At 37.6% G+C, this 27172-nt stretch overlaps 1 protein-coding gene across 1 annotated transcript in view; it reads left to right on the forward strand.

Moving 5' to 3' along the window:
* spag8 (sperm associated antigen 8) overlaps positions 1 to 23428 on the forward strand; it is a 53435-nt gene extending 30007 nt beyond the window's left edge. The window contains exons 4-6 of the mRNA XM_039758060.1: positions 12320 to 12434; positions 14654 to 14716; positions 22779 to 23428. Coding sequence (XP_039613994.1) covers positions 12320 to 12434; positions 14654 to 14716; positions 22779 to 22901 — 301 coding nt within the window. The 3' untranslated portion in view covers positions 22902 to 23428. The remainder of the gene's footprint in view (positions 1 to 12319; positions 12435 to 14653; positions 14717 to 22778) is intronic.
* Positions 23429 to 27172: the final 3744 nt, after the last annotated feature.

Consider the following 27172-nt stretch of genomic DNA (forward strand, 5'->3'; position numbering starts at 1 on the left):
TAGCAGGTCATCAACTCAAAAACTCAATCCCATGAGTGACTAGTTTATATATAATGATTACACTGCGCAACAATTTTTTGAAAAGGTTTTGCTGATTGTGACAGGTACCTACTGGGTATGCACAAATATAGTTTTGGTTTTACTGCATCACGTAGGAACTCTGAGAAATAGACATTTATATGTTTACTGACAATAATGTATTTAGTCACGTTTATGTTTCGCATAATCTATTAAATTCAACAGAATTAAAAGTGTTTTGCTCCTGATTTTCTTTTGTATTCAATGTCTGGTGCATCACGTTGCAGTGTCCAACAGTAGTCAGCAAGCATTGACGGATTCCAGTTGCCCTGGTATCGTTTCTCCATCGTAGCAATGTCCTGTTGAAACCTTTCACCGTGTTCATCATTGACAGCACCAAGATTTGCATGGAAGAAGTCCAAGTGTGAGTGGAGGAAATGAATCTTGAGTGACATGTTGCACTTCATTGTCTTCTATGCTCTGAGAAGTTTGTCTACCAGCCGAATGTAGTTTGGGGCTCTGTAATTGCTCAGAAAATTGTCAACAACATCTTTGAACTCTTTCCAGGCTATTTTTTCCAGCACAACTAACAGATCTTCAAACCGGTTGTCAATCATCACATGTCTGATCTGGGGGCCAACAAAAATGCCCTCTATAATCTTGGCGTTTGTTATTCTTGGGAATATCTGTCTTAAATAATGAAAACCTTTGCCTTTCTTCTTCAGTGCTTTCACAAAATTCTTCATGAGCCCCAGTTTTATGTGAAGAGGAGGCAAAAATATCTTTGCCGGGTCGACAAGCGATTCATGTGCCACATTTTTCTGCCCTGGAACTAACTTTTTATGGAGTGGCCAGTTCTGTCAAGAATAGTGCGAATCTTTGGCATGGCTGTCACATTCACAGATGAAACAACAGTACTTTGTATAGCCGAGCTGCAGTCCTAGTAACAGAGCAACGACTTTTATACTGGGTGTTTCAGCAACAGTTCCATATTCTCATACGTTTCTTTCATGTGTGCTGCATTGCCAACAGGTACTGAAGGATAAACATTGCCATTGTGTAGCAGAACATCTTTCAGGCTTAACATTGACGAATCAATGAAGAGACGCCACTCTTCCGGGTTGTAATCACAACCCAAGGCCGAGAACAGTCCGTCAATGTCACAACAGAAACAGAGACTGTCAACTTGTGCAAAAAATTTGGTTATATCATGATGTCGGCCTCAAAACACAGAAATTTTCATACCTGGTGACAGCAAATACCGTTCCTGCAGTCTCGAACCCAGCAGCTCGGCTTTTTCCTTTGACAGACCCAAATCTCTGACCAAATTATTCAATTCGGACTGTTTTATCAGATGTGGATCGCCTGATGAACACGATTCAAAATCCGGGTCAATGTCACTGTCAGTACCCTGCATTGCAGTTTCTTCATCTGGTTCGTCTAAGGTCCAGTCCTCTTGTGATTTTAGAATTGGAAGACTGTCGTCATGTGGCATGGGTTTCATTGCTGAAGGCAGATTAGGATATCCAATTGACTTCTTGTTTTTGGCAGAGAAACCAGACACATTAGTCAAACAGAAGTAACAGTCCGTCACATGGTCTTTCTGTTCTCGCCATATCATCAGAACAGCAAACAGCATTGTCTTTCGAGTGCCTCTGAGCCAGGCTCTCAGACTGACAGCACATGTCGCACAGCAAATGTGAGGTGCCAATTCCTTGTCTTGATCACCAATTTTGCAGCCGAAATACAGATGATAAGCTTTCTTCACAAGAGCAGTCATCTAACGTCTCTGAGGTGCAAGTGTATATTCGCCACAGATATAGCAGAATGTATTGCTACAGATACTATACTTTACTATATTGATACTATACATAGACACTGACTATCTATATTAACCAAATGAGCAGGATCGGTGTATGCAAGCCACCTTTATAGCATGCTGAGATAGCGTCAAGCTCGTTCAGACCTGCCCAGGATGTCAACTTCCACAGAACAGATTCCAACCTGGCCTGATTCCATTCCTGGACATGCCCAGGCTGCACAAACTGTTGTTGATAAGTCACTTACGGAAGTGAAAATGTTTGGATACAAATATCAGAAATGGTATGTGATGGGTAAATCCATCCATCCATTGTCCAACCTGCTGAATCCAAACACAGGGTCACAGGGGTCTGCTGGAGCCAATCCCAGCCAACACTGGACACACACAAACCCACCCACACACCAAGGCCAATTTAGAATCACCAATCCACCTAACCTGCATGTTTTTGGACTGTGGGAGGAAACCGGAGCGCCCGGAGAAAACCCACGCAGACACGGTGAGAACATGCAAAGTCCACGCAGGGAGGACCCGGGAAGTGAACCCAGGTCTCCTAACAGCACTACCACTGCGCCACCGTGCCGCCCGTGATGGGTAAATTTTGATGTTATATTCGTGATCAGCACCCAAAAATCTATAAGAAACACCCAACAGTGTTCAAGAAGCAAAAACTTTGTTGTGCAGTGAATTATTCCAGAAGTAATTATTTAACAATATTTTAGAAAAAGAGCATGCACTGTGCATGCTTTGTGAGTACAAATGGATAAGTGATGTGCAGATCATGCAAAACCAGTAACTTGAGATTTGTTTCTCTTTTTTCCATTGATGATTTTTACTTTTGTTGCTATTGAACAGCATGTGTCACTATTGGTTTCTGTTATATCATAAAGCTTTCAGCGTCACTCTGCATTAAAACCAGCCATCACTAAAAACTACATGGGTTAAGTAACATATAAAAAAATATAATTTTTGGGTGAAGTAGTCCTCTAACTGGTAATCATTTCATGATGTCACTTTGTGTTAACTGTGAGTGTGACCTGGGCTCAGAATTTTCTAAAATTACGGTTAACCACAAGTCATGCCCAGGGTAATGTACTGTATAATGATCCGCTTTACATTTGTAAGTTCAAATAATGCTCAGGAGAGGATTCTGCTGCCATCTATTGGATGAAATAACATCATGCTAGAAAGAATCATGAATATTTTTAGGCATTTTGCCACTCCAAGATAAGTCATCAATATTCATGAGTGGGTTGGTGCCTCCAGCTGAAAACACTAAAGCAAAGGAAAAGCTATAAAGGCAATTTTAGAATAAACTGAAACTGAACCAATGCTTGAATTGAGCGATAGCAATGACAATGTGAAATGGTCATCAAACATTGACATGGAAAGTGAAACTGATGCATGATTCGGCACTGTACGACTGAGCCATTGTGATATGCCCAGTGAATTTGGTTGGGTGAAGCTTCAGCATGGTGTGACAGTAGCTATGTGACAAAAAGGCAAAATAATAGTGCTAAAGTACAAGGACAAGCAAGACATTTGCCCCCTAAGCACTGTTCTCAATGTGGCAACTGTCAATGTTCATGTCATGGGAAATGTGCAAGTCATTTAGCCTTGTGCTATGGTAGCCTGCAGTAACACAAGGGGCACGTCAATCGTTCAGATCAGGCACTGACATTCTACCCTCTCTTGTACAAGCAGCAGAAAAAAGTGTGCAAAGAAACAAACTTCAACAACCCAGATTGCAACATCAAGCTGTGAAGTGGTGCCTCAAAATGTATCACACAACGGATGTGTACTAAATTTGCATCAGTATACCAGTTGACACCAGACATACCTTTTCTTCTGTATTTATATTGACTTTTTGGCTTGATCTTCCATGGGTAAAAATGACACTATGAAGGTTACTGATAAATATTACCAATGATCTACTGAGCAGTTCTTCGTAATGTTTCATGCCTTTTCAACTTTGCTTTTTTCCCCATAGTTTCCTTGACTGATCTGTATCCTCCCTTCAAAGTGTCAAAACATGCCATTTACACTGTTTACTAAATCCTGTGAAGTTATTTGTGGTTGAGAGATCTGCCTCACATTCAGAATAATGCCTTATAGTTGAGGTCGTGTGGAATGCTTTGTTAGTTAACGGCACAACATAAAGAAAATTTTAGCTAGGAGGATATTTTTATAATCATTAACTCTTAAATGTGTTATTAAACAAGAATATGCAACTATCAGACACTTTACAATTTTCCTGATTCCTACTGTAATTCTGCATTACAATTCCCTAATCAGACCGTATCAAGTTTCGTTTTTTGCCATTAACTTTCTTCAACATCTGCTTCTCTTGATTTTACTTTGATATATTGCTTTCTCCAGTAACACAAATAGAGTCTGCTATTCTGCCCAAAGGAATTTATGGTACGCTTTCTTGACATGTCAGGTGACTTTTTATGAGGCGTTCTTAAAGTAGAATTGAATTCAGTAGCAGTTTGTAGTGGCCACGTGTGAACCATCTGCTGCGTCTAATGGGAATCTCAGGGGTGTCTGTCTGGCTTCCGTGCTCGGGATCTGTGTATTTGCTTTCTATGATGGGTATAGCAGCTGCTGAGCCTTTTTAAACATTCAGCTACCTGGATCACCTGCTAGTCATTTTTTAAAAATATTTTGTATACTGTAGACTAGATACAAAGAGTCTTGTTATACATACTGAACTTTATACTCTCTGATGATATTAATACATTTACATTTCCTTTGTTGCCATGGATTTGTTGAAATTTAATTAAGTAATGAATGAGTAATATTCTTTTAACATGGTATTCTTTTAGTGAATAATTCATTTAATCCTTGCTACTATATTTTATTTAGCTCTAAATTGGCTTAAGGCAGTTTGGAAAATGAATGAATTAATGAATACACATTTTATTTAGCTAAACATTTTAATTAAAAAAAAGTAATTAAAACAGAAAATGGTGAAAAATTATTCATGTTGTCCATTTACATGTCCCATAAAAACTGTTCACCACTTGGAAGGTTTCTCATTTTATTTTTATACAACATGGAAAAACGAGGATTTAATTTTGCTTTTTTGACATTGATCAACAGAAATTGTAATCTGAATGATCCAATAAGTATTCACCCCCTTTCAGATCGGTATTTATTAGGTGCAGCCTGTGTGCACAGGTCTCTGTAACCTTTGTCACTGTAGTTTTCCCTCACTCATTTGTGTAAAAGTTGGGCCAGTGAGTAAAAGCATTTTTCACCTCCAGCCACAAACTCTCTGACTCCACTGCAGAGCATTAATCTGTTGCTTTTAGCCATTCTTGTGTAGCTTTGGCTTTATGCTTGGTTTTGTTGTCTTGCTCAAAAACAAATCTTCTTCCAAGGCACAGGTTTCCTGTAGACTGCATCAGGTTCTCCTCCAGGATCTCCGATTATTTTGCAGCATTCATTTTGTCCTTTACTTCGACAAGCCTTCCAGGACCTCCTGCAGAGAAGCATCCCACAGAATGATGCTGCCACCAGCATGCTTCATGGGGGTGATAGTGTTGTTTTTGATAATGTGCAGTGTTCAACTGTGGTGTTTAGTCTGTTGGTTTCATCAGACCATATAACATACTTCTAGCTGACTACAGAATCACCCACGTACCTTCTGGCAAACTCTAGCTAGAGGTCATGTGCACTTTTTTAACAGTAGCTTTCTTTTTCCTACTCTTACATAAACCTGTGTTTATGTTACCTGGGCAGTACCTGGGCATCATTGATTTCTGCACAGTCTGTCCAGTCTTAGCTACTGTAGCTTGTAACTCCTTTGGAGTTATCAGAGGTCTCTAGATGGCCTCACTCCAGGGCTGTGGAATCAGTACACAAAATCTTTGACTCCAACTATGACTCAATTTCTCAATTCCTCCATTTCTGTAACCACTGATTCCGACTCCTCAGTTTCTGGTACCACCAATTCCTACTCCAACTCTGACTCCCCTATTTGTAAACAGACCGATATATTTTCTCTGTTGTTTGAAAATAAACAACATACAAGATACAAGGCATTTCATCACTGACAGTGTGAATCATTGACGACTTTTTAGCGCTCTAACCTGTTAAAGTTTGGGTTTAAAGGCTGTAAAGTTTGGGTTTAAAGGCTCTAGAAATTCTGTTGTAGCTTACAAACACAGAATAACATTAAACGTATGATTAAACTTGCAAAATTAAAAAAAGAAGCTATATTTTTACCAAAAGTCTAGAAGAAAAATAGTTTAATTGAATCAGTTTAATATGTAAAATTGGAAATCTTTATACATTATATTACAATTTACATTTACATTTTTACCGATTCTGACTTCACGTCCAGTAACCCAGTAAATGCTTCCAACACCGACTCAGACCTCATGACTCTGCCTTCACACCCCTGCCTCTCTCACTAGTCTCCTTCTTCCACGATCATTCATTTTTTGTGGATAGCTTGCTCTCGGCAGATTTCCAACTTTACCATACTCTTTCCATGATTGACTTGAGAGATGTTCAGTGACTTAGATCATTTCTTTTTGCATCTCCTGATTTGTGCTTTTCAATCCCTTTTTCACACAGCGGCTTGGAGTGTTCTTTTATATTTATTGTATAGGTTAGGTCACTGTACTGACTCAGCACAATTTGGACCTTCCACATACATGGACACTTACACTACAATCAATTGGAACCCCTTGACTACAGGCAGGTGATATTCACAGATTTACATGACTTCTAAAACCAATTGACTGCACCAGTGACAGCACTTATGCCATCAGTTATAGTATTTTGTATTTTAGACTTGTAATTAATTTAGACAGCAGGGGGCGCACAGCTTCCCAAACCCGACACAGACCGATACAGAGCATAAGTTCAGCAGAATTTTCTATTTTGGCTGTGGGAAACACTTCCGTCGTTTCCCACCTTCTCAGCACAGTTACAAGTACAATAAACAGCACAATGCATTGTCTTTTCTTCTTCCTTCTTCATCTCTCTCTCTCTTCATTCCGCCTCCATTCTTCATGGCAAGCTTTGTCTCCCTTCCTCCCGACTCTGGCTCTTGGAGCAGTATCAGTGGGCTTCTTTTATCCTGCACCCACAGTACTTCCGGTGGCTCATTAGTATGATCCAGAAAAACCTTCGGGTAAGGCAAAAGCCCCACATAGTAGGGTTCTGCAGCCGTTGCAGCACCCCCTTGTGGCACCCATGGAACCCAACAGGACAGTGGCAAACTCCAACTCCCATGGAGCTCTGTGGGAATACAAGGCACCACAGCAACCCAGGGGGGCTGCCATCTATCGCTCCAGGGGAAATAATGCCCTGAGCCCACTCTCTCCCCCGGTCCTTCCAATATAGATGTGTCACGGCCAGGTAAGGGTCCCAGCTGTCTACCATAACCACTTTGCCAAGATCTGTTTTTACTTTTGACATTAAAGAGTCTTTTCCTGTTGATCAATGTTAAAAATGTCAAATTAGATCCTCCATGATTCAAATTTTGTAACAATAAAATGTGAAAATATCCATTGGGGTGAATACAACAACAACAACATTTATTTATATAGCACATTTTCATACAAATAATGTAGCTCAAAGTGCTTTACATGATGAAGAAAAGAGAAAAAAAAAGACAAAGTCAGAATTGAAATAAGACAACACTAATTAACATAGAATAAAAGTAAGGTCCGATGGCCATGGAGGACAGAAAAAACAAAAAAAAACTCCAGACGGCTGAAGAGAAAAAAAATAAAATTTGCAGGGGTTCCAGACCATGAGACCGCCCTGGGCATTCTACCTAACATAAATGAAACAGTCCTCTTTGTATTTAGGGTTCTCATGGAAGGACTAGATGATGATGATCATGTAGACTTCTGGCTTTTAATCCATCAATGTAGGAACATCATAGTGCTTTGATTAGGTGGTGTTGGCGCAGGTCAACAAAAGAAAGAGTAGTGGTTAGTACGGATTTTAGAGTCACCATGAATAGTTATGATAATAAATTGAATATACAGAGTATAGGGATTAAATTAAAATGAAGTCATGAAAAAGCCATGTTAAAGTAATGAGTTTTTAGCAGTTTTTTTAAAGTGCTCCACTGTATTAGCCTGGCGAATTCCTATTGGCAGGATATTCCAGATTTTAGGTGCATAACAGCAGAAGGCCGCCTCACCACTTCTTTTAAGTTTTGCTCTTGGAATTCTAAGCAGACACTCATTTGAGGATCTAAGGTTACGACTTGGAATATAAGGTGTCAGACATTCCGATATATAAGATGGAGCAAGATTATTTAAGGCTTTGTAAACCATAAGCAGTATTTTAAAGTCAATTCTGAATGAAACAGGTAACCAGTGTAGTGACATCAAAACTGGGGAAATTTGCTCGGATTTTCTTTTCCTAGTTAGGATTCTAGCAGTTGCATTCTGCACTAGTTGCAAACCATTTATGTCTTTTTTGGGTAGTCCTGAGAGGGAGTGCATTACAGTAATCTAGTCGACTGAAAACAAAAGCGTGAACTAATTTTTCAACATCTTTCAATGATTAAAAGGTCTAATTTTTGCTATGTTTCTTAAGTGAAAAAATGCTGTCCTAGTGATCTGATTAATATGTGATTTAAAATTCAGGTTACAGTCAACATTTACCCCTAAGTTGTTTACCTCCGTCTTGACTTTTAATCCTAATGCATCAAGTTTATTTCTAATAACCTCATTATATCCATTATTGACAATCACTAAAATTTCTGTTTTCTCTTTATTTAGCTTGAGAAAATTACTATTCATCCAATTAGAAACACAAGTAAGACATTGTGTTAGTGAAACAACAGAGTCTGGTTCATCAGGTGTTATTGATAAATACAGCTGCGTGTCATCAGCATAGCTGTGGTAACTCACGTTATGCCCCGAGATAATCTGACTTGACAGAAGCATGTAGATTGAAAAGAGCAGCGGACCCAGGATGGAGCCTTGTAGAACACCATATAGGATATCATGTCTTTGAGTTGTAATTACCACAACTAACAAAGAATTTTCTACCTGCCAGGTAGTATTCAAACCAATTTAAGACACTGCCAGAGAGACCCAGCCATTGACTAAGGCGATTTACTTGGTGATCAGTGGTATCAAATGCGGCACTAAGATCTAAGAGGATGAGAACAGGTAAATGGCCTCTGTCTGCAGTTACCCACAAGTCTTTTACTACTCTTAACAAGTGCAGTTTCTGTACTGTGATTTGTTCTAAAACCTGACTGAAATTTATCAAGAATAGCATGTTTATTGAGGTGGTCATTTAGCTGCATAATGACTGCCTTCTCTAGAATTTTACTTAAGAAAGGCAGGTTAGAGATGGGTCTAAAATTTTCAAAAGCAGAGAGGTCAAGATTATTTTTCTTGAGTAGGGGTTTAACTACAGCAGTCTTAAGACAGTCTGAGAAGACCCCCAGTACTTTTTATAGGCACTGTATAATTTTGTCCTTTTTATTGAGCTTTACTGGGTTATTACAATTTGTGTTAAATTTAACACAATGTGTTAAATAGGAAAGCATTCGTCTTTCTCACATCTTAGCTTTATCCTTTCTAGTCTCCTGCTGTTTTCATAACAGTGGGTGATCACTGGATGTCTGCTGTCCAGTTCTTGCCAGCAGGAATCTGTCACAAGTTACACAAATATTTATTCATGCAATAGCTGCATATCCAGTAGTTATAGAGAAAGCAGTGACAACAACCATTTATCATCTCATATTCCAGATGAAGTACATTGTTTCGTACCACACTGTTTTCCCTCATTTAATGAGCTGCTCTTAAGATGAATACCTCATGTCAGTACACTCAAGTAATTACTTAGCAGAAATGTCATATGTTGGTCATTTTACAGCTACTTATATTGGTGGGCCATTTCATTAGAATTCTTATTGATCTGTTATGTACAAAAGACATCTCCTGCCAGTGTGCACTAACTCAGCTATGAAAAATGACTTTTCAAATAAACATATCATCTTTTCAGGAGCAGTAAGGTTGTGTTAACGTGAATTTTTTAGAGTTACCATTTGTGACTTGTAGCTTTCCACCTCACATCAGTTCACAAGAATTTTTGATTGAGGTTTTATAGGAAAATTGAGGCTGCTGTTATTTTGTTGCATAATCAACACAAAAGTTTAGGAATATTTTTTTTCATGAAAAAAAAGAAAAGGAACAATGAGATAAAGTATCATTTCAAAACAATGCAACTGCCAAATATCATTTCTGGTGAAGCTGATTATATTTTTTATTTTATATATTGAAATAAGGCGAGAATTTAGCTTTTCATCATAACTCTGCAAACTAGAGAGCCAAATTGGATACAAATTACTAGGAGCTACCGCTTTGGAAGAGTGTTCACATGAAATGTCCAACTGGTGAGCTCAACATTCCCATTTTTTATTTTTTTATATATATAAAGGTTGACACCTTTATCCATAATGTTTTGTCTATGGATTTTGTAGGTTTATGTATCCATTGATTTTGTAAGCTTATGTATGATATGTTACAACTGGTTTTAAATTAACAACCTTATGTTGATGCCCTTAGTATGTTCCAGAAATGGGCTCCATATTTTGGTTGGGTCCCGTCTTTGTACCTGCTATGTCATGTTGCTGGAATTTTAATCCATTCAGTTAAACAGTAGTTTTTTGTTCAGTTTTAGTTTCTTTCTTCTGTGCTTGATTCATGTGTTGATATTGAATTATCAACGTTAATGAATATATTGGACAACCCTGCACATTATCAGCAGCATTATCATTAGATTTTATCTAGGGGCAAATTGCACCATATAATTTAGTGAGCACTGATGTTAAATCCTTGGGTACCGTTAATATTTTTTGATCTACTGAATTGTTGCTTTAATCCAAATCTCCTTCTTGATCAGGTGCCAGTTTAGTCTTATAGAGTGAGACATATAATGTATACTTTTGGAGATAACAATTAGTGAATTATAAGTGGATGAGATGTCTCACTGAGTGTCATATTTCTAAACCAAGACAATGCTTCATGAAGATGGTGCTCAAAGTAGGGACGGTGTTTTTGAACTGCAAGTAGCAATGGTGCCCATGTTAACCTGACATGACAGACAGCAAAGTTCTGATTACAATAAACTGTCTATAGACAAAAGATCTCCTTAAAAGAACCCTATCGAACATATAAATGTGTGTCACATGTACCGCACATGTGACACACATTTATATGTTCAATAGGGCTCTTTTAAGGAGATCTTTTGTCTATAGCTTTTGTCTATAACACATTATATGTGTTAAAAGTAAATGTAACCAGTTGTAAGGGAAACGTTTTTGTGCAAAATCCGATTATGCATTGCCATTCAAAGACATCAGTGGGTGGTGAAAGTAAATGTTACATTGTCACAGGTGCTGTGTATGCTGTCAGTTTTTCTCATTTGTGATGGTGTTGGAGTCGATGTAAGGGTGAAAGGATTGCCAGCCATGTTTGTGAAAGTATGAATTATAAACTATTCATTCAAACTAAACGTTGCATCACACGCCATCAAAAGGACATGAAAAGGACTGCTGTTCAATTAGTTGATAACAAAGAGCCACAGGAGATAAACATTCTGGTACTTAAAAAAACACCTGAATTAGTAGACGTGCCTAATGACACAGATATCGATCTAGCAGAACCTTGAATGAGACTGCACATCTCCTAAGGTCTCATTGTGTGTTTAAATGATTAACTAAAGTAAGTTAACGTCATTGTCTAATTGGAAATGCAAACATGCCATACCAGAATATGGTCACAGTGTTTTAACAAATAGTATATACATAGACCGCAATGCTTCTTTAAACTCTGTTTGCTGTTGTTATCCCATATAGCAATAGTCAAAATGACAGAAAGAAGTCAAAACACTTCTCAGTTGTGTGGGGGCCAAGTAGCAGCAGCTGTCTATGTGTGTGTGCGTGTATGTGTGTGCCTGTCCGACTTCTGTACTCATTATAATATACAAGGTAATCATGAAGCTTCAGTCACCTTGTGTTACTGAACTCTGAACTGATTACAGCAATTTTACCTTTCTATTTTAAATTCACTCAGTGTCAAATCTATTGTTCAATTTCTTTTTCTCTCTTTGTCTTTCCATAATCATTTTACATATTTGTCTAATACATAAGTAGAAATGAGATGTTGTAACCCCAACCGTTTTAAACTACTTAAACTGGAGGAAACTTGGGATGGGTTTTTAGGAGGAAACCCTGTGGGTGAAGCCTTTTAAGCAGCAGATTTCAGTGCTGTTCACTACAGACATTTTAGTGAGTTGTCCCCAGATGTGCATTCTCAGAAAATCACATCTGCCTGATGAGACTACAGTCAGATTATTTACCACATTATTTTTTGTAATAGAATTTGTAAAGTAATAAAAAAATAAGCTGATATAATTACATAAAACACCTTAAGGTACTTTCTTAGTTATTTGAAGAGAAATCCATTATATTATATTTAATTCCAGCAAAGAAGTCCAGGAGGAGAGCAACCGACCCCCTTCACCAGTGGAACTTGTATCAACGGCAAGATGTGATTATAAGATTGAGGGCTTTCAGTCTGTCCCACCACCCTCAAAAAAAGTAAGTGCTTGAGTTCTTGCATTTCAGACCTTGCATTTCTATTTTAAAACTACTGAATAATGTAGATTTAGCTGTTCCTTTGACGCCATGCCAAAAAAATGATTGTTTCCCCAAATCATTTTTTTAAGCCAGTGTTGACACATTTACAATTTAGGAACAAACAGGTGAAAACAGGCCTTTAGGTAGGAGGAGTAACATTCCTGAACAGAGTGAGTGTTGTGAAAAGGAAGGGTCTGGTCTGAGTAATAAAGTGTCACCAAGGTTAGAGGCGATTCTAGGGACTCTGGGTGCCCTAGGCAAAAAACTCCAAGGGACCCTCAAATTTATTACCATTATTTTAGTGTAAAGTCAAAATGAATAAGATCAACAGAGAGAATTTAATAAACACAAATCCTTTATTTTAATTTAGTGAAAAGCACTTTATATAAATAAAACACTACAATAAATTAAAGAATTGTATAGAAAATAGAAAAACAATGATAATAGAATAGACTACATTTTAAAAATCTAAGTAAGTGAAAAAGTAAAAAAAATGCATAGAAATATAATGTGCACATGATAATAAAAGTAAATACAAATTGCACATTGTAATATTTAAAAAATAAAATCAATCTGTACATAATACAAATTTAAAAACAAAAATTGCTTGTAAAGGTATTACTGCATCTTTCACAATCACTTTGACTACAGCACATGCAGCCACTATGTCCTCCAGGTCCAAACACCTTTACACTTTGCCCTCTACTGAAGGTAGAGGCAGGCCTGAAAGCTTCTCCTGGCACATGGTGGATCTCAAGGAAGTTTTAATCAGCTTTAAAGATGAAAAACTTCTCTCACCAGAGGCAAAAGTGATGGACTAAATTGTGACTTCTTAGACCCTTGTCTCACTGTTACCCACTCACCCTATGGATGAATTGGTGCTATTGATTTTGGCTATGTAGTGACTATGGTGGGCCCTGGAGAGAATGACTGAAGTAAAATCAGAAATAGCTGAGTTATCCAAACAAACCAAGGCAGTCCAATTTTGGCCTCCAGAAATGTAAATCCTCTTCATGTTTTATGAAAATGACGCTGACTACATTAAACATTACTAAAAAATTAATATTCATTACGTATACTCTCGCAATGGAGATTGGTTCCCCTTTTGGAGGGATTTCCAATTGTATCATTCAAGGGGGTTCCCTGCAGATTTGTTACTGCAGGCCAGAAAACACCTAGCATGCCTGACTACATGGCCTTTAGTTGGTAGTAGATTAACTGAACTGGGGAGCAATGCAAAATGGAGGTGGCTTGAAGGCCACTAAAGATATGTGTGATTGCAAGGAAAGTAAGTGCTGAGCCTCTGCTCTCTTTAGGAAAGACACACCAGAGATGGCAGGAAAACAGTGGTGGTACCGGTGAAGGCCATTTTCTGTTTGTTCTTGCTGAGTATACTATGGGACACAGAGGTAAAATTTGTCTGATAGAACAGCCAAGGTACCATGACAGTAAAGGACCCCACCAGCAAAGGTTTGAAGTGCCTATAGGGGTGCTTGGGATGTTTACTGTGTTTGCTTACAGATTTGTTTTTATTTTCTTTAAATTACAGCCTTCATCTTACTAGTTCAGCCCAATATACTGTATGATATTTTCATGGAATTAAATTATAAAAAACACTTTTATTGTGAAATATGTGATAACCTTCAATAACTTATTTCTTTAAAATCACTTCACCAAATTCTATTTTTTTACCACATATTCTCCTGTTTCTGGCTTTGTTATAGTTTGTTCTTCACAGCAATAAGTTAAAAATATGAAAATGTATCTTAGAATCCTTTAGGGTTATAAATAGTCTGGCATTAAAAAATAAAGAACCGAATTACGGTATAATTAATTAATTAATTAATTAATTAATTAATTAATTAATAAGCTACCGTTTGAAATATAATCGTGAAGTTTAGTGAACGTTTGTTTTTTGCTTTCAATCCAGGACCACAATTTAAGGTTAAAGTAAGAATTACAAGTATCTTTACTTATTAATAAAAATTCACTCTGCCTGTGTAATGAGTCAAAGGTTTTTGCTTTTAAACAAGTTGTGAAAGGCATAGCCTACAGAATAAAACATTTAAATTGTTTCTTTGTGCTTCATTATGTTTACATAAAGAATAAAGTTAGGTTTGTTCTGTTTATTTTGTTTGGGCAATGTGACAAAACATATTTTATGTGCTTTCTTATTCCAGAGACATGATTATAAATCTGAACAGGCGATCACTTACTGGTCTGAAAATTATAAAAATGTGCAGGTATGTATTGGTATTATGGAAATCTAATAGCAAGCTTTGTTAGCGTGCTGTATATACATTTTTACATTATCAGCCTATTTTATCTACTATAGTAATGAGTATGGGAAGCATGAAATTGTCTCTGCTGATGTGGGTGCAAATTTTAAATGCAACGCAAGTGTGACATGGGACCTATCACTCATTCAGTGAAATATTGGTAATTATTTTAAGAGCATGCCTTTTCTCTACTGAGTGGACAACAAAATAAGGAGAACAAAGAAACTCCACACAACTGGGAATCAAACAAGTATGCTGTAGGATTTTAATCCTCTTTATCTTCTTGTTGTTGTTCTTCTTCCTCCCCCTTTCCTGCTTTTCACACCTCTGTGTTTGTTACTAAGTGCAGGTCTATCTCTCCACTACCCTCCTTGATACAATCTATTCATTTCTTCCTTGGTTTTCCTCTTGTTGTTTGTCCTTCCCCTTTCTGCTGTGCTTTTTATTTTACTAAATTCCCACCTTTCATTCTTTGCCCATTATTATTGCCTTTTATAGTGCTTACTTTCACCGTCTGTCTGATTTGCGCTCTGTCTGCAAGGTTTACTTCCAGTTTAGGCACTTCATCTCTATAACCTTCAGTTTTGTTATCTCCTTAAAGATAGTAATGTGAATGGCAGCTTACAACAGTACATCAGGCCTAAGAGTTAAGCGTTAGGTGAAGAGAGTTTGACTCTGTCTTGGGCTAAATGGCCTGTTCTCATCATAATTGATGTTGTAATGTGGCAAGCCACTGTACTACACACTATTTTTTTTATTTTAGCTATAAATTATTTTCTTGCATTCCATCTATTTTAAACCCACTTGACCCAAATTCATCTTCAAGGGTAGTCAAAGTGCACAACAAGAACCAACCTTGAGATTGCAGAAATGCCCATATTTACTCATACTAGTCACATTTATAGTTGCCAACAAACTTTAGGACATGTCTGTAGACTGGGGAGGATGTTGCAGGTCAGTGAAAAAGCCAATTCATGGAGAATAAAACATCTCCACTTCAAAGAAATTGTAGCTAAGTATCAAGACAGGGTACAAGTATAGTGCTTACTCTTATACCACTGTCAATTACTTTTATAATGACAATAAAATATTCCTCACATTCCACTGTAAAAAATATGCTAATCTAAATACTCAACTTATATTTGAATATTTTTAATGAGAATACAATGCCAAATTACAACTTGTCAACTAGCAACTTACAATAGTAAATCAGTACTTAAAAGCTATGTAAAGAGAGGTTGATGAGCTGTGCTTGGCTGAATTGCCTGTTCTCACCATAATTATTGTAATGTTTTAATGTAAAGTATTACAGGTAGAAAGTACACATGTGAGATTTGACTAGACAATGGGTGTTCTGAAGCTTGAGAGTTCACCTTATGAGAAAGACCTAGGGATTATATTAGATTAGTCACTGTCTTCACCTAGGCAGCTGTCGTGAATAAGACAAATAGGATTGTTAGGTTATTTAACTCTGTTTGTGGAGTATAAATCAAAGAAGGTTAAACCTATGTTTTGGTTTCAGTATTGCAAATAACACATTGTAGCACTAGGAAAGGTCCAGAGAAGAACAGCTAGGCCGTAAGGTATGACCTAGGAAGAAAGACTAAAGGAGCTGAAACTTTTGAATTTAAGCAAATAGAGTTAAGAGGTGATATAGTGTTTAACATTATGAAAGGAATTAGTTAGCTGTTTCTTTGAAATTATTCATCAAGAAGCTAGATAAGACAAATGTTTAGAATTTTTTCTTCACACAGAGAAACATAGTTTTTTGGAGAAAGTTACCAAGCAGCATGGTAGACAATAGTGTTTTGGTGACCCTCAAACTCATCCTGGTGTTATTTTGCAAGTACGGTCATGATCTTACCTACTACACTTATAATTTATTAACAATTGTGTCTGCTAACATTTCAAAAAGAGGTTAAAACTTGTCAGTTTGATTTAGAAATACAGTGAATCCATTCTATGGATTAACCTAAAGGATTTAGACATCATTATGATATGAAGAATTGCTTATTATGGCTGTTTATTTACAGTAAGTTTATTTTATCTTCCCTCTTTTCTTAACAACAGTGATTACATTACTTATGTTGTACTTAATTATTTCATAAAAATGTACTTGCGAGAGTTCATTATATTTAGGTTGACTTAAATGTGTAACAACATGCTCTAATGGTTTTGATAATTTCAGAAATATGTAATTACACTTTAAATGATTAGATTTTTTACCAAAGCATCACAATAGGGGAGTCATATTAAAAGGTTGTCCCAAATGAATGTATATAATGTGATATTTTAATGTCATTTCATTGAGTTTCTCAGATATGGATATCTTTTAGTTTTCACAAGCTTATCTTTTCCCTGGAAAAATGATTACAATTTTCCATCAAGGTCTCATTTTATTGCAAACCATTGCTTTACCTGATTTTGAGGAATTAGGGTTAGGGTTAGGGACTTTTACTCCCTCACATTTGTGAAGTGGAATTTTAAAAGTAAGGATACTGAAAAGCAATGTTGCCAAAATATCTTCTTAAAAAAATCAACTTCGATATTGTAGTTGTTATAAATAAAGATCAGTGAGGTCCTGGCCAAACCTTATTAATGTTGATATTCATTCAAGCTGCTGCAACAAATGGTGCTGTTTTTTCTTTGCCATAAAACTGCTATAGTTTGAAGGTCAGCGACACATGTATTATATATTTTTTATATTTATAGAACACTTGCATCTTCAGGTAAAAGCATTAACCAAACTGTGATTAATATATATTCAGTGAAGACTTCAGCGATCTCTTTGTATTACAATTAAAAACTCAAAAATATGCTTTATTGACCAGAAAAGGAATATGAGTTTGCTGCCATCCTTAATGTAATTCTGTAATAAAATAACTTTAAAAAATCCTGAATTCCAGCCCCAATTATAAATGATTAATTTAATTTAGTTTTTTTAGTGAAAATGCCAAATTTAGCACAGTAAGGTAAAACAAAATTGCTAAAAAGCTGTTAACTGTGTTCTCTGTGGAACTGTAGAGTCAGCAAGCAGTTTTAAGAGGAATGTCCTTCAAAATGGCATGCACCACATTCCTTAGTTGTTCTAAATTGCTTGCAGATGGTCTCATGTTTTTCCTCTTACATTATGTGTTATATTTGTTCAACAATCAACTCAGAGCTCATTTTTGTTGGCTGTTTCTTGTTTAAATTTCTATCATGCTCATTTTTTTTTCATACTATCACAGTGCAGTCATTGTTTTATTGCTAACTCATTCACTTCATATGTCAGTGTGGAACACATTGACATTTTAGGACTTCCAAGTGTTTAGTGAGACAGAAAGCATCAGACATGATCCTATATGTTTAGACTTGTACTGTCTCAATGTCATTTTGTATTAACACCCTGCAGTAACTCACAGAAATAGAAAACAGAGTATTGTCCCTTTACTTTCTTCAAAAAGTATAATTGAGTCATCATTCATCCATTTTCATAACCTAATAATTCTTGTTCAGAGTCACAATCATCTAACGCCCATTCCAGCAATAATGAGTACAATGTTGGAATCAACCAAGGATAGACACTCACAAAAAATCTATACTAAAGCTGTCATAACGTTACACAACTTTTAGGAATAACAAGGTATAATAAAGTAGATGACTCTCCAGTAACTTTACAGCACAGTTTTACTTTTCAAAAGAATTACGAGCTCATCTCTTTTTCTAACAGCCAATGATGTACGAATGCTTTCCAGGTACAGTGAGTGCAGCCGAAATTTCCTTATTTTTCATTCTGTCATAGCACATAGAACACAAGACATCACAGATGAGCCTCTGATCTGTTTGTGATGTCCAAAACACTTATAGCTGCATTATATGCATTGCACTTCCTTCATTAGTTGATTAGTTGTCGGCTCTCACACATAAAGAGCCCTCACCATGACTTCAGACTGTTGATTTTTCAGTGCAAGTCACAGAATGGTTGGACTAAGTCACTGGGTATGTCAGATTACACAAAGAAATTTCATGGGAATGCATCTTGACTACCCCCAACTCGTTAAGATTATGTAAATGAAGTCTTACTGAAAGTCACTGGAAAATCATTTAATGTGACATGGCCTTAAGCCAATTTAGACAACTGATGAACCTAACCTTCAAATGTATATGTCGTGGGAAGAAACTGTAGTCATCAAATAGTAACCCCCATGAGCCCAGAAAGAATATATATGCACATTTCACTCTGACAGTGGCTGGACTACAAATCAAATCGTGACCTTTGGGGATATGAGGCAACAATGCTCAGCAGTGCCCCACTTTGCTAGTTTACTGTATACTTTATTTTAGAAAGTAAAGGTTTGTTTATTTTTCCTCCCCAAAAATAGGAAAAAATGTTACATACTGTGAACGCAGCCCGGACACAGACAGGCAGACATGTTGTAATCCACCACCACATGTTTATTTTACAACTAATATTTACAATTCAAAGTCAAGTGCACACAAACCCCAAACACAGTCCTGGCCACACAATGCCTTCTTCTTCGGGCCGCCTCCACACTCTCTCCTGCTTTGTCCTGCTTCCACCCGACTCCAGCCTCGAATAAAGGGAGGCTGGCCCGTTTTATAGCCCACCCGGAAGTGTTCCAGGTGCTTGACCAGCTGGTCCCGATTGCACCTCCGGGTGGGACTGATAATTCATCCATCCGGGTTGCTGGCTCTCGGCAGCACCCCTAGCGGCCACCCCATCTCCCAACCAGGCTGTGGAGGACTCCATGTCCCATGGAGCCATGTGGGAGACTGGGAAATAAACAACGACCAGGGAGGCTGCCCCCAAGCGTCCCGGGGGAGGTATTGAGCTGTCCATGAACATATGCAGCAGGGGAGTCCCGGCCGGGCATGGGACCCGGCAGTCCGTCACAATACATATTAACATTATATCAGATCTGCACATTTATGGAATTACCATTTCCTCAGCTGACACCTATTTCTGTCAGGCTAGGTTCTGGCTCCTTGTGACATTTTAACTGAAGAAGCAGATTCAGAAAATTTTTGAATGAGACTCTTACCCAGGCTTTCCTGATGTGGTAAACTGTGACCTCTGGATTTACACATCCTGTCACCTTCTCCACATTTCACTCTGCAAAAGAGGTACAAAACTAGATACACCTCCTTGCAGCTCTAGGGTCTTGAATTTGAAGCTGTAGTGGTGCTAGTATTCCCTAAAAGGGTGGGCCTAAATTTGTCTCAACTGAGCCTAATTTTATTTTGGGCACTGTTAAATAAGCTCTCAGTATATATATATATATATATATATATATATATATATATATATATATATATATATATATATATATATATAGCTTTTCATGTCTAGTTTGAATAAGTTTTAACACTAATGTATACCATTAGAACATTAGAACTATCTAGATGAGAACAGGCCATTAAGCCCAAAACAGCTTTCCAGTCCTAGCCACTTGATTCTCCTAAAATAATATCAAGTGTAGTTTTGAAAGACTTCCAAAATCGTACTGTCTAGCTTACTACTTTGTAGCTTATTCAGCAAATCTAGAATGTTTTGTAAACATTTCTGTAACGTTTTCTCTAATAAAACCTAAAGTTGTTTGTTGAGACCTTGTCGATTATCTTGCTTTTTTCACATTTTCCTCTAACATGTCCTACCTACATAATTAGTAAATTTAGTACATTCCTAACTGATAGGCTCCTGGTATTGTCAAATGCTTTGAGTGGTTGTGATTGGTAAAACTTTAAATCTTATTTTCTAAACATTGATAGATAGACACAGTGGCATCACTAGGTTAGTTTCACCCAGTGCAGTAACCAAGGCCGGATTAATTCCCCCATATGCCCCTGGGTGACTTGATGAATAGGACTTCTTAACTGAGAGTTGATCATACTTTAAACAATGCATCTCACGGACACCTGGCCATTTAATGCTTTGTGGTAAATCCCACTGTTAATGACATGCAGTCACTTGATCGTTTTATCATGCATGATGTCCCCCTTGGTAATTTCAGCTCACGGACAATCAATTGTTATAAATTTTGGTCCCCCTTGGTGATTTCAGCCTAAAACAGTGAACAAAAATTTTATAGACAGTCATTTGGGTGTCACATTCTTGGATGGTGTCACCTGTTGCAGTCCGCACCTCTGCGTTTTCAAATACTGTAAAATTGGTATCCATTTCCAAATAATTTCGAAAAGTTAGTTAACTCTTACAGTGATAAAGTAACATTGGCAATTTTGCTGTGCAGGCATATAATTAATTGATATTTTAATCAAGAAAGATGTACAGGGTGGTCCAGATCTAATTATGCAATTTTCATTATGCTATAACTTAGATAGATAGATAGATAGATAGATAGATAGATAGATAGATAGATAGATAGATAGATAGATAGATAGATAGATAGATAGATAGATACTTTATTAATCCTAAGGGGAAATTCACATAATCCTGCAGCAGGATACTAATACAAAAAGCAATATTAAATTAAAGAGTAATAAAAATGCAGGTAAAAACAGACAATAACTTTGAATAATGTTAGCATTTGACCATCTACCACCCCTTGTGGAATTGAAGAGTTGCATAGTGTGGGGGAGGACCGATCTCCTCAGTCTGTCACTGAAGCTGCTCCTCTGCCTGGAGATGACACTGTTCAGTGGATGCAGTGGATTCTCCATGATTGACAGGAGCCTGCACAGCGCCCGACGCTCTGCTACAGATGTTAAACTGTCCAGCTTCATTCCTACAATAGAGCCTGCCTTCCTTACAAGTTTGTCCAGGTGTGAGGCGTGCTTCTTCTTTATGCTGGAACTAATCAAAGCCTCGGGACTCTCCCCTGTTCCAGGCTCAGGTTGAAGATGCGCTGTAGAGGACTCCCCAGTTCCAGCACACAGGCCTTCAGCAGTCATGGTGATACTCCATCTGGACCCGCTGCTTTGCTTTTTAAGTTTATTACATAGAAAATCACCCGAAAAATCCCGGACCATCGAGAAGTGTGCGAACTGACAACATGAAGAATCGTCTTTGCACCAAGCTGGAATCGTCCCCACATAAATCAGTCATGCAGACGATCTGGATCTGCATAATTAGATCTGACCACCCTGTATATTAAAATGCATGTATGTAGTATTTTAATTTGAAAAGAGTAAAACATTTTAAAAACTATAGTATAAAAAATAGAATGGGTCAATAAGCAAAATGGTTGGGCAGAGGCCCTGTAATGGCACCACATCTGCTTTAAATCCTGGCCTGACAGCTCACTCTATGCCCCTTTGTCTCTATGGATTTTTCTCCAAATACTTTCATTCTTATATCTAAAAGAAGTGCATATTAAATTAATTGGTGGAACTTTGTGAGTTAGAGTGTGTTATACACAAGTGTACCTTCTGATTAAATGGTGTCCAGTTGAGTGGTCATTCTTGTTTTACTGCCAGAATACTCTAAAAATCTAGTTCGGATATTGATGGATAACAAAGTTAAATAGTTTGTTAAGTAACGTTGCTTCATTTTTATAGTAAATGTATACTGTATTACAGGGTTTGTGGGGAATCCTAAGACATTTTTATAAATCATGTTGCCAGTTTTGAGGTGAAGAAATTAATTAGCAAAAGTAGTTTTCCATACTGTTAAGTCACACTTGTATTAATTTTAAAATAAATGACTTTATTTTCTGACTAGTAAAACATTACATGGAAAACAAATGTTTTATACGGTGTTAAAACTGTGTGGTTTGTTTTCTTTACGCTCGTCACACATTTGGTTATATTCATAGCCATTAAAGTAACTAGCAGTAATAAAAACTAACAAAATGTTTTCTTCTGAACAGACGGTATATTTCTAAAACAGTCTGTTGTGGACTGTAATATTTTTAACTTTTGATTTATTAAAAACATGTGTTGAGCTTGCCTTTATCTTAAAGCTCTGTTATGCTTTTTTAAGTATTTTTAGTGGATGGAGAATTATGAACTTTTGTAAAAGAAACAGTAGAAAGTTAACTAAACATTTCCATTGTCTGTCTTTTAGGGAGTAACAGCTGCTCGCTCAAAGGATAATCCATTTAAGAAGAACACATCTTTCAGCAAACCCATCAGTGAAAGTCTAGATAATCCTGTGCCCTATGAGCTGGAAAAGTATCCTAATTTATAGGCTCTTTGACACATTTTTGCAGATATTTTTATATTATTGCTTTGGTCAAATGATGTATTTTTTTTTCCTTTTTTTTGATTATTATATAGGTCATGAGATATTATTTAAAAAAAAGTATCTTACAAATGTTAGTTGTGGAGTACAGTGGTAGCTGCCTCTCAAATGAAGCACCTTGGTTTGAGTCATTGTCTCTTTGGAGTCTGCCTTTTTCCCTCTTATCTGGGGTTTTCTCCCACATTTCCAAATCTGTCAGTTAAATTAGCATTTCTGAGCATGCCCAGTGTGCAAATGTGAGTACACTTGTATGTATCAGGCTTATGATGGTCTGGCAATCTCTCCAAGACTCACTGCGACCCTGTGCCCAATACTGCTGCTGTATCAGCACCAGCTTTTGGAGTCTAAAGACATTACAGTTTCTAAAAGAAGCAGGTTGATAGTCAAACCTCCCCTCATTAATAAACTTTTTTTTTCTTTTCAATCTTACTTGAATGTATTTTAGTTTTTTTAATCTCCTGACTTTCAGTTAGGCATGAAAATTGAACAATTACAGATTTTAGTTAATAAAAATAACTTTCTTCAGTTATGGTTTTCATTATTGACCTTTCTCTTGTTTTTTTCTTTGCAAAAAACATTCGCCATCTGCATGGAAAAAATCAAGCAAGACTTGCATAGATGGTCAACCCTTCATCTCACACTAGCTGGAAGAATTAACACTGTTAAGATGAATATTCTCCTTTTTTATTTCAAAACATCCCAATATACATTAATAAATCATTCTTTAAGCAATTAGATTCAACAATAACCTCATTTATTTGGAATTCAAAACATCCACGCATCAAAAGAGCGACCCTACAAAGACAAAAGGCAGAAGGCGGCATGGCTCTACCTAACTTCCAGTTTTATTACTGGGCGGCAAATATACAGGCGATAAGAACCTGGACACAAATAGAAGAACATACACAGGCATGGACCGCAATAGAAGTAAAATCCTGCAGTACTTCTTTGTATTCCTTGCTCTGTGCTCCAATAAACACACGTTATCGGCAATATACTAATAATCCAATTGTACTCCACTCAGTCAGAATCTGGAACCAATGTAGAAAGCATTTTAAGACGGAGAAGCTTCTATCTGTGGCACCCCTGCAAGAGAACCATCTCTTTCAACCTTCAACATATGCAGTTTTTAATATCTGGAAAAAATTTGGAATTAACTTGCTTAGAGATCTTTATATAGACGTCTTTGCATCCTATGAACAATTATATTCCAAATTTAACATTCCAACTACACATTTCTTTCACTATCTTCAAATCAGGAACTTTGTTAAACAGAACCTTCCAGATTTTCCTCATCTTGCACCCACATCCATGCTGGAAAAAATATTGCTCAATCTCAAGGACTTAGACGCCATCTCTACAATATATGAAATCATTTTACAATCCCTCCCTTTCAAAGATCCAAGAGGACACTGGGAAAAAGATCTCTCAATTAATATATCAGAAAAGGAGTGGAAAGTAGCAATGCAGAGAGTTCACTCGAGCTCCATATGCGCAAAGCATACAATTATACAACGTAAAATTATTTATCGAGCACATCTGTGTCGACTAAAACTCTCCAAAATGTTTCCAGGGCATGATCCAACCTGCGAACGCTGCAAACTAGTTCCGGCCGCACTGGGTCACATGTTCTGGGCCTGCACCAAATTAACATCATTCTGGACGAAAAATTTTAATTACCTTTCAGAAAGCCATGGACTCACAATCCCTCCTAACCCATTAACAGCTGTGTTTGGGGTTCTTCCAGAGGGGCTTAAAGTGGAGAAAGACAAACAAATTGTGATTGCATTCACTACACTCTTGGCACGCAGACTTATTCTGATAAACTGGAAGAATCCAAACTCTCCTCTTTTAAGTCAGTGGGAAACCGATGTGTTATATTATTTGAAATTGGAAAAAATCAAATACTCAGTTCGAGGATCCGTACAGACTTTTTTCAAAACATGGCAGGATCTAATCAGTAATATTTTAAAATTAGCTCATAAAACACAGAGAATTTATTAATTTAGGTATGTTTACAGGTCTTAAATTTCACGCCGTTTGGCTTGCTCTCTCTCTCAGAGGTGGGGATCGATTTGTTCTTAACTTAAGTTTTCTTTTTGTAAAAACTTGATTGATTTGTATGGATTGTAATAAAATTAATAAAAAGGAAAAAAAAAAAACATCAAATATATGCATACTACATGTACAAGTAGTAGCTAACAAAGTGAGAAGCACTTCAATTAATGAAAACCCAATTTTTATTGTACATGGGTGCTTCAATGTAGCCATACCCTTGAATTAATTAACCAATTAACATTCCATAATACCCAAGTTGCCATATAAAAATGCTAGTCATGCTTTGCAGCTGCTATTTAAGGCTAGCGAATGACAAAGCTTGATTTCTTGATGTTTCATGAGACATATTTGGCAAGTGTTTTTGCTTGTGTATAATACTTGCTAGAGATGTCCATGCACCCATGTAAGACTAAATCAAACTCAGAAAGTGGCTAATGGTCAGGCAATCAGTGTAGAAATTGTATTTGTGCAGAAAAGGAGCAAGGCAGAAAAAATGTTTATTCTAAAACTGATTCTGCTCCATTTTTGTAATAAATAAAACATCTTTCCTTATTGACTGCATATTAAAAATTCAGACAAGTTGTAACGGCCGACTCCTTTACCCAGCTGGCAGCTACACCTCCAAGACCTGTGGCCTGGATAATTTACTGAGAAATCCTACTATCAAGCCGTACCTCTACACAATTAAACTTTTCCCCACAATCGACGGTATAAATGTACGTATACAAAAGCAGAATGTAAAATTAAATGGAGTAAATGTATTAAATGAAACAAGACATACCACAAAACAAATGCACATATAAATATTCCTCCACCCCAGCAACCTCAAGATAGCACCAAAATATACATACAAAAACCCCTCCCTTGTCCCTGTAACATATAACACACACCACACAAGCAACAAAATGACTAATAAACAGAATGGTTGTGAATTTGAGTCCGAAAGTAAAAATGTCCTGATTACGGATGACTGAACTAGCGGCAATTGTGGTGTTTGATTTTCCCGGCGTTTGGAGCAACCTCACCGTGATTCCTCGGCGTATGGTGGATGATGAATCGACCCCGGGGTCTCAGCAGATGCAGGTTGAAAGACAGTCCGGATTAATGAAAAACAAACTGGAACAAAGCGCAATATGATTAAAAACAGCAAGCAAGTTGAAGTAGTTGACAAAACACGGGTCTTTTTTTTCTTTCTTCTCTCTCCTTCCTCTTAAATAGTCGGTGACGGCAGTAATTGGTTGATTTAGCACAGGTGTTTTCCAGATTTGCGGCTGTGGTCTCCTCCCATCATCCGTCCTCCTTTACGGGGACGGCATTAACTGATACACATACACACAGCCAATGGGACAATGAAACGAGACACACACAGAACTGACATTTGAACACTAACTATGTGGCCCCGCTACATTCCCCCCCCCCAACCTTGGGCAAGGGAGGGCCGAAGTACGGCTTGAGATTGGCCACATGGATGGTGTCTAACTTGGAGTCAGTGCCGATACCCCTTTGAATCTGGAAATTGACAGGACCTGTTTGAGAAATGATTTTGGCTGGACCTAACCATTTAGGCGCTAGCTTGGCGGAGAACCTTTTGCTGGCATCTGAGAGATGGTGAGCTCTAATCCAGACCAAATCACCCGGCTAAAAGTGCGCTTCCTTACGCCGGGCGTTATATAACTTGGCGTGTCTGGATGTCAAACTCACCAACCTCTGTTGGATTCTCCGCCGTAATCCCTCCATTTTAAACAAATTATTGTAGCTGGTGGTTTCTGGACTAGGGGCTCTGGGAAGGAGTCGGTCTCTCTGAGGAATCTTAATTAATTCGATCACTGTCTGCCTTTAAACGTTCCCCAAATTATCATGTCTTTAGGGCGTGCCGAGCAGAACGACACCATTGCTTCGCCACGGTGTGATGATGGAGTAGCCGGGGCGTGGCACGTCACGGTCAGAGCGTGTTCAGCGGTGCGAGAGGTGGTGGATTCATTGCAGTCGCTGTACCTTGAAGATCACCATGGACCTGAGGAGGAAGGCCTGGAGGATGTCTCGCCTCTGTGGGAAGATCTGGCGCAACAAATAACCCGGCTGGAGGAGAAAGTCCGCGAGGTTGCCGAAAGTGCGCTCGGGTGCGAAGATGCCTTGCGGGCTCGCATCAGCAGCTCCCA

Source organism: Polypterus senegalus, chromosome 7 (genome assembly GCF_016835505.1).
Source record: "Polypterus senegalus isolate Bchr_013 chromosome 7, ASM1683550v1, whole genome shotgun sequence".
Lineage (NCBI taxonomy): Eukaryota > Metazoa > Chordata > Cladistia > Polypteriformes > Polypteridae > Polypterus > Polypterus senegalus.